Source organism: Setaria viridis, chromosome 9 (assembly GCF_005286985.2).
Source record: "Setaria viridis chromosome 9, Setaria_viridis_v4.0, whole genome shotgun sequence".
NCBI lineage: Eukaryota > Viridiplantae > Streptophyta > Magnoliopsida > Poales > Poaceae > Setaria > Setaria viridis.
In genome coordinates this window covers 4,140,413-4,152,169 of record NC_048271.2, presented here as the reverse complement: position 1 = coordinate 4,152,169, position 11,757 = coordinate 4,140,413, and the positions used below count along the sequence as shown (strand labels likewise).

At 52.8% G+C, this 11,757-nt stretch overlaps 2 protein-coding genes across 2 annotated transcripts; one reads left to right on the top strand and one right to left on the bottom strand.

Moving 5' to 3' along the window:
* The first annotated feature begins 499 nt into the window (after positions 1 to 499).
* LOC117839865 (uncharacterized) lies at positions 500 to 2,241 on the top strand. The gene is made up of 3 exons (XM_034720296.2): positions 500 to 529; positions 692 to 767; positions 908 to 2,241. The coding sequence occupies exons 1-3, from the start codon at positions 500 to 502 to the stop codon at positions 2,239 to 2,241; spliced, it is 1,440 nt and encodes a 479-aa protein (XP_034576187.1).
* Positions 2,242 to 4,616: 2,375 nt separating this feature from the next.
* Positions 4,617 to 6,370, bottom strand: LOC117837194 (uncharacterized). The gene has a single exon (XM_034716783.2). It carries the CDS (start codon positions 6,230 to 6,232, stop codon positions 4,985 to 4,987), a length of 1,248 nt encoding a protein of 415 aa, XP_034572674.1. The 5' UTR covers positions 6,233 to 6,370; the 3' UTR covers positions 4,617 to 4,984.
* Positions 6,371 to 11,757: the final 5,387 nt, after the last annotated feature.

Here is an 11,757-nt window from a genome sequence, read left to right as displayed (position 1 = left end):
GAAGAACAAAGGTGGAGGCTTCAGCTTCCAGGGTCAAGGGCGACCTCAAGAAAAATAAGAGGTAAGCGAAATACTCCTTCATATGCTTAGCTTTGTTGGTAGATAGAAATAGGGGTTTCTTCCTCCTACCTCTCATCTTTTTCTCTGGACCACACTCCAGGCGCTTAATAGCCTCGCTCTTTTTTTTTTTTTTGCAAACACAAACTCTAACAAGGGTTTGTTGTTTCTCTCTCTAGATTTATTTTTTGTGTGATTAAGTATGTGATGGACCGTATTTTATTGCAAGCCTAAGTTATCTCCCACTCCAGCGAGAAGACTGAAGGCACTCCTGAAATTCTTGCGAGGGTTTGTTGTTTCTCTCTCTAGATTTTTTTTGTGTGTGATGGTGTGCTCTCTCTAGCAAGGTTTTTTTTCCTCTCCTGGTTGCTGCCGTTCTTATTCTTCACTTCTTGATTGGAGTGCTCTCTTATCAGATCTGAAGCCTACCCGTGCCTTCAAGATGATCAAGGAGGACATCCTCAAGGTGCAGGTGAGTTTGTTTATTTGCGTCTTCGCAACTCAAGAAAACAGCACACACATTCCATGTTCTTTCTATGTTCGATACAGGCAACCTGATTTCATCTCACCGTGCATCTCTCCTGCAGCCTACTTTCAATTTTGCTAACAATTTTTTTGTCTGTTCCGGTCCTAGACCTGCGTGCTGAAAGTGAATATGCACTGTCCTGGATGCGAGAAGCAGGTCAAGAAGATCATCCACAAGATTGACGGTAAGAAAGAAAGCTTTTCTAAAATCAGATTGCTTGATTTTCTTTGTTTATTTTTTCATCACCAGGTCTGTTCAGCCGCTCTACTTTGTTCTTCTGTCCATTTTCCCCCCCTAAGAGAAACGTGCTGGATTTATGTGCAGGTGTTTTTCAAAGCAGTGTAGACAAGGACCAGGGGAAGGTGACGGTGTCCGGTCTGATGGATCCGTACACCGTGATCAAGAAGCTGAACAAGGCCCACAAGCGCGCGCAGCTGTGGGGCCCCAATCCTGGAGTGGCAAGCGAGGTCCAAAAGCTCCAGCTTGGCAATGGCGGCAAGGGCCAGCCCAAGGGTGGAGAGGCTGCTGCAAGCGGCAGCGGCGGAGGCGGAGATGGCGCGAAAGATGAAGAGATGGTGATGCCGCCGCCGCCGCCGCCCCAGAAGCATCCTCAGCAACTGCAAACGGAGATGGAGATGAAGGGGGTGAAGCTTCCTCCTCAGCTGATGGGCATGGGCGGCAAGATGCCGATGCCGGCGGCTGCACCGCCGGCGAAGGCCAAGGACCTCAAGGCCGTCAAGTTCGACGTTCCCGAGGGCGAAGAGCCCGCGGACGACGACAGCGACTCGGATGATGAGTTCGACGACGACAACGACTTCGAGGATGACGGCCTCGACGACAAGATGATGATGATGAAGCCCATGGCCATGCCGCCAGCCGCCGGTGGGGGCGACAAGAAGGGCGGCAATGGTGGCAGGGACAACAAGATCCCGGTGCAGATCAAGGGAAACGCCAACATCGGCGACAAGATTGCAGAACTCATCCGAGCGAAGCAGAACCAGGGTGGCGCAGGCGGCAGCGGTAAGAATGGTGGCGGTGCGCAGGCGCCGCAGAACGGCAAGGGCAGCGCCCCAGGCGGCCGGAACCAGCTGCCAGTGCAGGCCAAGAAGGGCGTCGCTGCCGGTGGCCCGCCCGCCGGCGTGGTCGGCGGCCCGATGATGGGCGGCATGCCGCCGCCGCCGCCGCCTCAGCCGGGCATGATGATGAGGCCGCCTAACATGATGGGCGGCGCAGGTTTCCCCGGCATGGGCCAGACCGGCGGTAGGCCCATGGGCGGCATGCCGATGGGCCACCCCCAAAATGGTGGCGTTGGCATGCAGCCGGCGGGAGGTGGCAGTGCCACCGTGCATGGCATGACGGCCGGCGGCACGATGCCGGGGGCTGGTCTCTATCCCGGCGGTGCTGGTGTCAGCGTTGGTGGCGGCATGGCGCCTGCACCGGAGATGATGCAGGCAGCCTGGAACAACCCCGTGGCTCAGCAGCAGCCACATATGATGATGAATGGCGACGGGAACCATGTCCATGGCGGCGCCGGCTACCCGCCGATGGGGTACGGGTACGGGTACGGGTACGGCCGGCCGCCGATGTACCACCCGCCGCCGCACCCGAATGACAACATGTTCAGCGACGAGAACCCCAACAGCTGCTCGGTGATGTGAGGCGGCAAGGTCGCCGACTCGCCGCCGCCTGCCAAAGCTTTCTCCTGCGGATGATTCAGACAAAGGACACCAGACAGAAAGGAGGGAGCTCAGGAGGGAGTAGTTTTCAATTCGCTAGCTAATTGCCAGTGCCCGCTGTGTCCAAGATGTAGTAGTATTAACGGGCTTTTAATACATCCATTCGATTTGCTTGTTTCTAAAAGATTCAGTGAGACTTTCTTTTGCTTAAAATCTCAGTACTACCAAAATATAAAGTGAATGTCTTTTTTTTTTGAGCGAAAATATAAAGTGAATGTCTTTTTTTTTTGAGCGAAAATATAAAGTGAATGTCAATCAATTGAATCCCTCGTTCATATGCTGTTTGCAGATTCAGAGTCAACAGGAGATCAACATTCAACGAAAAAACAAACCGAACATGTCCTGGTTCTTGACTTTGCTATGTTTCCAAACTGCACGTCATTAGAAGATGTTCACTCGTGTCGTGCCTGGCTCAGCCAAGCCCCAGTCTATCAAGGAGTTTCCGATGCTCATGGTTACATTGTGGGGTTCACATCTCGATTCTCGATTCATAATGCCTTAAGAATGGCAGTAACCTTCCCCCGAGCGCCGCGCCTGCTCGAGAAAATGTGACTGCCTTTGATGATGGAATGAAAATCGGTTCAGGTAGGCTCGTGCCCCCCTGTTGGTTCCTCAAAAAAAAAAAGAATGACAGTAATCTAGAGCCTGGAATATTAGAAATATGGATTGAAATAAGGACAGACAACCACAGGATTAGAGGCATATTGGTGCTCTCACTTCATATTTAAAATAAGTGGGTGTTGAAAATTCAAATGGTGAAATATTCAAAATACTAATTTTTTCAGTAGGCAGCATATACTAGAAACAAGAAATAATCAGCCAGATTCTTATACATGAATTCATGCCCATCAATGATTTAATTCTTGACAACAACACTTCAATAAATATCACGAGTTGGCAACATTCATTGACCAAGATTCAAAGAACTGAGCAGCGGAAGTATTTCAAGTAATCAGAGTGGCATAATCAAACTACGGTATAATACCAGGATATTGTGTCTTGTGGGGCTTAGCTAAATAAGCAACTAACTAACTGGAATTATTTATACGAGAACAATATTGTAAGATCTGAAGGGCAAAGTGTCAAATATATTAGGATGTCAATGGCAACCTTGAGTAGCTCATATATGTAGTTCGGACAAAAATTTGAAGTATGTGTTGTTGACATATTCAGAGTCCAAATTACTACATATCTGCATTCCTTCGATCATGCAAAATCATTGTCCGAAGCATGACATAACGAACTTGCCTCCACATTATGCAGAAATCACGTGCTCTTATCAAATAGGATTAGTAATGTAGAAAATCAAATGAGTTAACACATTGAGCTAGGAAGACTTGTCTATTATATTAGGTGTCCATTGTGTTTTTCCCATGCAATGTGTAACGCCCTCCATGAAACGACATAGCAAAATCCTTAGGTAGCATGTTTTTTCCTTGCCTGCCTCCATGTTAAAACGACATAGCGAACGAGCTTGTAGCCTAGTGGGGGCAATGCTTTAGTAGCACCCTAGGTCCTAGTTCGATTTTCGGAGCGAATTTCGGGTTAGGTTAAAAAAAAACCCTCGTCAGCAAAGTCGGGGTTCGGTGGATTTTCTGGACTAGAAGGGAGGTTCAGCTTTCTTCTTAAAACAAAATCGTGAGGCAGTCTTACCCCACCGGTCTATTTTTTTTTAAGATGTAACATTTTTCATTAAATACGTAACACAACTACATGATCCTTGCGTAGATAAATATTTATAGCTTATACTCACCTTGCGGAACATGTAATGATGTTGATATAGTTACAACTAGCGGAAGGTGGCCCATCGCAAATGACAGCCCGCGTAGGAGTACTCGGTAGCAATGAATAGAAGCTCCAATGGTCGTGTGCAGTGGCAACGGCGTTGTCCCTTGGCCTTATGCAGCAACAAGGTATGGCGTGGCTAGAGTGGATGGTGGCGGCTCTATACCGCCACAGTATTGTAAGATGCGAAGGGCAATTATATCTTTCTTGATATAGCTGGGTATAAAATTTTGAAGTTATGTTGTTGACAAAATTTTGAGGGGTAAACTGAACCAATTGACAGTTGTGGGAGTAAATTGAACCAAGAAAGATATGCCTAAAGAATTTGTTTCATTAAATAATCCGATAAAGTAGTTAACACTAATCCGAATGCTGCCAATTACTGGTTGTTTCGTGTTAGCAACAACCTTTAGCAGTTCGCTTTATTCCCATTCCCTCACTTTCTTTTCGCAAAGTGTGTTGCAAGATCGGTGCAAGTACACGGCGGCATGACTCGGAGATAGGAATCGTCTTTCACGGCACAAATGGACCTCTTGTTAACTCTCGTCAATCATATCGATGTTAGAACAAATACAGTCACATCAATCTTGTCTCTTTGAACATGGGAAACGACGAACTAAAGAGACAATGAATTGTTACCATCAAACTAGAGTAATCACAAAACCAACTATATAATTCAACTTCCGTGTGAATGATTTGGCCAAAAATGTCCTACACGTATAGTAGAACAAGCATGTTCGGATTGATTATGTACAACTAGCAGCTCAGACAGCTGATTTCTCCAACGAAATCATGCACGAGCACAAGCTTGATTATTCCCTAAGATCTTCGCACCAGTTAAGCGAACGCACGGTGAGCCGCTGGAAATTCACTCAAGAAGTTACGACGCGACGTCCTCCTGATCGTCCGGCGGCTCCATGAGCACCACGGGCGCGACGGGCGCGAGCGTGTTGGTGTGCGCGGCGAACGCCGCGGCGCACCAGTCCGTGCCGGCCGGCTGATCCGGCAGGACGGCCTCGCGCCGCCGCCCCGTCGCCGCTTCGAACGCCACCACGCGCCTGCCGGACAGCAGCACCACCTCCACCTCCGCGCCCTGGAACGGCAGCAGCCGCACGTCGTCGCGCGGCATCCAAATCCTCCTGTTGGACGCGGCAGTAATGGCGCCCGTGCGCTCCTGCTCTGCCCGATTCCGAGGTCGCTGCAGTATCTCCGCGACGGAGACCGTCGCGGCCGCCTCCCAGCCACCGTGCACGTCGAGGCGGAACACGACGACGTCGCCGTCGGCGCGCACGGCGCAGTGGAGCGTGCCCGCGGCGGAGCCGATCTCCCACCGGGCGCTGTCGCCGGGGCACAGCGCGAGCTCGACGCGGCCGGTGCCAGGGTTGTACCCGACCGCGGTGCCGATGCTCGTCCGCCACCACGCCGTCCCGCCGGCGGCCACCCCCGACGCGGGGATGAGCCCCTCGGCGGGCGTGACCGCGTCGGCGACCCACCACGCGCCGGCCACGGACGTGAAGACCGCGAAGCAGTAGATGCCGGACCCCGGCGCGGACTCGAAGGCGCAGACGAGCGTGAAGTCGCCGCCGAAGTTGTAGACGCCGGCGTCGAAGACGACGACGATGGCCGGGCGTGGCCAGGTGATCCGGCAGGGCGGGCACGGGACGCCCTCCCAGGACCCCGTGGCCGGGTTGCAGACGAAGTAGGCGTCGTCGGCGGGCGAGAAGCAGCAGGCGACCCCGTGCGACGAGGACAGCACGGCAGGGGCCGATGAGGCCGGGAGGAACGCGAGGGGTGGGGACGGCAACGTGTCGGCTGCGTCGAGTGGGAGGAACCCCGCTCCCGCGCCGGGGGGCGCGGGGAGGAAGAGCCCCGAGGCCCGGCGCGGCGCGGCGGCGTGCGCGACGGCGAAGAGCGGGGACACGAGCGCCCGCGCCCAGGACGGGTGCACTAGGCTGAGGCGCGCGGCGGCGGCCGGCGGGAGGTGCACGAGCGCGTGGTCCCGGAGCACGTCGGCCAGCGGCGCTGGGCCCACGCGCTCCCGCAGCAGCCGCCGCCGCGCCGCCTCCCTGCACGCCCGCAGCTGCTCGGCGCCCTCGCTCGACGGCGCGTCCGCGTCGGCGCCGGACATGGCCCGGTGGCGATGGATCGCTGCCGGCTGGATCCTGGAAGCCCGCGCGGCGCGGACGCTGCAACCGTCGTCTTGGGAGTAGCCCACTCACTAGGCCAGGGATCGCTAGCTGCCGGTCAGTCGACGGGTAGTGGACAGCAGTACGTGGGCGTGGGACTCCCGGAAATTTCATTGGCGTTTCGGTTTCGTTGCGGCGAAGGTATCGCGTCGCGTGGGGCGGGTGCGCGCGGGCCTGCGTTGACGCGCGCCGAGGGGTCCGGTCAATGCGCGACAAGAACGCAACAGTGCGTTAGGTTCCTTGCCTTTGTCGGTGGTGCTCGTCTAGGTCTCGGTCTTCACGGCGCCGCGGCCCGCGGCACGCGGCGGCGGAGGTGATCGATGGGCTCGTGGGGAGCTTTGGGCCTGTAGGATGCGGATGGGCCGGTGTCTTGGGCTACAGGTCGTGGTGGCGGTATTGCCAAAGGAAACTTGGCTGCCAAGTCCGCTTTGACCACAACAACCCCTCCCGCACGCGGCACGCGTGATGATAAACAGGCTTCTTATCAACCACCAAATAGTGTTTTTCTCTCACAACAAATCAGTCGTTTCAGCTTTTCAGCCGTCTTATAAGCTGAAGCGAACAGACCCCCACCGAAACTGACGGCGACACGATACCATCCCATGTACTCCAACCCATCTGCCGCCGCAACCAAGCGCCGCCGCCTGCCGCCAATGCAAGGGGATCAGCACCTCCCGCTAGAGCTGCTGCTCGAGGTCGTCGCGCGCTCGGACGACGCCGCGTCCATCGCCCGCTGCGCCGCGGCCAGCAGGCCCCTCCGGCGTGCCATGCTCGGCGCGGGGTTCCGCCCCGTCACCCGCGTCGGCCTCATCGCGGCCGTCCGCGCCGGCTACGACCCCGCCCGCCTCCTCGGCGTCTCCTACGCGTCCGCCGACCGCGGCGACGACGAACACGACATCGTCCGGGCGTCCTGGCGCCTCCGCTTCGACACGGGCCAGCTGCGTTCGTTCGAGCTCGTGTCCTCGCGCGGCGGGCTCCTCGTCCTCTGGCGGCACGAAGCCGAAGCCGAGCCCGAGCTGCGCGTCTGCAACACCTTCACCGGCAACGTCGCCTGCCTTCCCTACATGGACGGGGAGGTCGGCAAGTGGGGTAATCCCGGCATCTACCGGCCCGCCTTGCTCACCGTCGCCGATGCCGGCCGCTCCTTCGAGCTGCTCGCCATGGACGGGTGCCTGCGAACCTGCATCTTCTCCTCCAAGGACGGCAGCGGCAAGTGGGGCGCCATACGTTTAGTGACTCTACCCCCGGAGCACGACTGCTGGTGCTTCGTCAACCAGTCAGCGCACACCTCCCCGGCCATCATCGGGCGCATCGTCCACTGGATCTGCCGTTCGACGCAGCGTGCCGCCGGCGTGTTCATCCTCGCCGTGAACGCCGACAGTGCACAGGCCACGGCGATCGAGCCGCCGCCGCAGGGCTATCTTGGTGGCAGCAGCAGCACAGGGAGTTGTTGCACGCTGGCCGCCACGCCGGAAGGGAAACTGAGCATGTTCGTCCCAGAAGCTGAGGTGATATCGATGTGGACGCTGTCGACGGAGGGGTGGAGCCGGGACGCGGTGATCTGCAAGCATGGGATCGGCAAGCAGGTCATGCCCGGCGTGGACGTGAACGGGATGATCTGCTGGTGCGTGGGGTTTGGGGAGAGGAGCCGCGCCGTGATCTTTTGGATGGAGAAGGTCGGGCTCATCGAGCTCAACCTGGGAACAATGAAGGCCAACGTGCTCCCATGGGGTGGTGAGCATGACACGAGCAGGATCGCGGGGGTGTGCTTCCATGAGATAGATGTGGCCTCTTTGCTGTAAGACACGAAAACATTCTCCCCCAAATATTTGTACATTCGAAAAATCACTGACCGTGGAGATCGATAGTAACACTTCGCTCATTCACACCGGGAAGCACACCATGCCTGCCGTCCCCTTCGATCTGTGGTGGAATTTCGTTGTGTTTGATTTTGTGGCGTCAACGCGTGATTTATCCGTCTCTGTGTGCCGTCTGCTGCTGCCCCTCCGATCTGTGGTGACTTTTTGTTGTTTATTTTGACTTTGTGGTAGACTGGTATATATGCTTTGTATAAGAACCAATGTGTGAATTGTTTGGTTAGGTTATTTAAATCATCATGTATTCATATGGCGTATAATCAGACTGCTTATTTTGAAATTAACGGTGAGATGGATAAGGAGTATATCGTTAGCAGCTAGGCAGCTCGCCGAGCCAAGGGAGTGGCACACAGTATTCAATTCGGCCGGCCGCATGCTCCCAATTCCAGCCTCGGAAACTAGCTCTTGATGTTTAACTTCCCTTAAAAAAGAAAAAAAATACTCCGATAATTTGCATGCAATGCACGTGTAACATCCGCAGTTCCAAGAATCTCTATTTCTCTTCCTCTCGCGCTTGTGCTTGGGTATGCAGGGAAGAGATCAAAGCAGCTGCCAGTGCGCCCTTTCTTTTCCGATTGCATTGCATCCAGCCAGCCTAATCCTCCCGTCTCCTTGCAGTTTTATCATGACACATTCGCCTACAGTACTCTCTGGACGAAATGGGGAGACAGGTTTGCGATGCCATGTTCAGAACTCCAGATGGTATAGCGATACCACAATCATAAACACCAGGAACTTGTGCTAATATTTAATTCTCTGGACACACTCTTTCTATGATTGTTTCCTGGTTTTGCAGCCCTACAATGATAAAAGCAGCAACAAAGCCAGAGCAGATGGCTTCCGTAGTGTGACTGTGTGAGCAACATATACTGATGCCACACAATACGATGGCCACAGTAGGCCCGGAGATAGATACCCTGTCATCTAATATGAATCATTTGCCAGATGTTATACCTTCCCATGATACAATTAGAGCCTGTTTGGTCCCCAGCCACGCCACGCCACAAGCCATGGCGGTGGAAATCGGCACCACAGGCTGTGGCTGGGAATAAGCACGCCCTTAACCTCCGGTTCCCATTACTTTCTGGCAACGACAACACATTGTGGGCGTCGCATCTTGATTATCTAGATTAGGATAAGAATGTGCTGACCTAATTAGTCTTGCTTAAATCATTAGTACTGAAGAATGATTATTTTTAAGTATGATTATTATTAGCATCATGTTCAGACAAAGATTGCACGGAGACTTTCAATACTCGCACCTTTGACTACGGGCCTCCCATTTTAGGCTCCGTTTGGATCTAGAATCAGATTCTGAAAATTTGGATTTTGGTTGGATTTCCAAATCTGGATTCCACGCCAAAACCAGATGGATCTGTTTGGAGGGATAGATTTTAGAATCTAGAATCCTTATTCCGATTACCCGATGCTGCACCCCATCCCCAACCTCATCCCACGCCGTCATCGTCTCGCCGCAATCTCTCTTCTCTGGCGGCGCTTCCCACCAGCGTTGCCGACGTGAAGGAACCCTACCACGCCTCCCACCTCTCTCATATCCGCCCAACAAACAGGGAGACACGCGATGGTCGGAAACCGTAAGATTGCAGCTGGCGGCGGCTGCGGCGATCGGATCAGCGACCTCCCCGACGGCATCCTCGAGCATGTCCTCTCCATCCTCCCGACTATGGATGTCGTGCGCTCGTCCATGCTCTCCAGGCGGTGGCTCGGCGCTTGGGCCCACACCCTCGAGCTCAACCTCTCCGACAAGCACCTCCAAGACCGGTTCCTCGACTCAACGAGGAGGGACGAGAAGGAGGAGGCGGCGCCACGGCGGGTGGATCTGGGTGCGACAACTGGCGGGCCTCCTCCGATGAGCTGGAACGGGCGCGGCCGGCGCGGTGGCCGGTGGGCCTCCTTTCACAAGCTGGAGCGGGCACGGCCGTCAGACCTCATTCGACAAGCTAGAGGCGGGCGCAGCCGGCGACGACAAAAGGGAGGCTTCGACGGTGGGGAAGGCGAGGAGAGAGACGGATGGAGGCGATCGTAGGGAAGGTAAATTCTATTGAAATCTGAAGGGCTTTTCGGTCATTTGGTCGTCAAAATCCACCAAAAGCTCCCCAACTCCATATTTTGGGATTTTGCGAATCCAGAATCCGAATTATGGAATCCTCACCAAAATCTATCCCATTTGGAAGCTGGCTAGCTTCTAGATTTTGGATTCTCAAAATCCAGGCTAAGGTCCCATTTGGATACAAACTCGGATTCTAAGAATCTGGATTTTGGATGGATTGACAAAATCTGGATTGTGCTGTTTGGATTCTGGATTCCAGTAGCTAATTTTACATATGTTTGATGCCTACTTCCCATTTATGCCCATGCTAGTATTTTTGGTTGCCACTAGCTACAACATTGCTTCCCATCAATGCACTGAATGAGTCGCACGGAGATCCGAAAGTCCATGAATACGACAGCATACATATCCACACAACAGCATACAAGTTCGCGCATGCTTACTATTTGTCATTACAAACACCCTCTCACAATGACTCTACTCTTCATTAGCAAACAAAGCATTTGCTATAGAATCTCGAAACGTATTCATGTCGACATCCTCATCACCTAAATGATTGTTAGCACTGCTTCGTTGAGGAGAAGAGGCCGCCGGCATTGGCATGTACTCCTCATCTTGGTTACACATATCGAAGTCTTGATCTCGAATGAAATTATGTAGAGCCATGGAAGCAAAGATTTTTTTTTGTTTTGCTTATTCATTGGATAACTCAGCAAGTCTAACAAAATCCACCATTTCATCTTCAATACTCCAAATGAACGCTCAATAACATTGCGCAGGGATGAGTGCAGGTAATTGAATACCTCTTTTTTACCTCTTAGTCTTGGATCTTGTTGAAATTCTAGCAAATGATACTTTGTTCCCTTGTAAGGTGCAAGATAACGGAATCCACAAGATAAAATTTCCCTAATAATATAATTGCATAATTATGACACATAACCATATTTTTTACCACATTTAAATAACAAGCTTATTTACCTTGCGGCTGAGGGAACTTATCACTATATTTGTTTATTGTGTCGCTGAAAACCCTCATGTCATGTACAGACCCCAGCCATCCTGCAACCGCAAACGTGAATCTTATGTCGAAGTCACAAATAGCCAATACGTTCTGACTCGAGTAACCATGTCGAACAACATGCTTAAGCACCTTTCATGATGGAACAACAACTAGGATGTGTGTTCCGTCTATTGCCCCAATGCAATTATCAAAGTGAGGTGAGAAACGAGGACTCCGCAATCTAGGATGCACTATTCTGAAATGAGGATCTCTAGGTTTTATAACACCAGCTGAGAGCCTAAATACACTATCCAAGACTTGTTCAAATTTCCTACTAACCGTCTCAATCGACCTCTCAAAACGATTTTCAGCTTATCTCAATGATTGTGGTGCTCCAATGATCCACAGAAACAAGGCTAATGACTCAATGGAGCTCATCCTTTTTGATGACTTCAGTCCATATGGTGACACCAACACATCATGTAGCATATGAAAAAGTTCCCTACTCATTCTAAACAG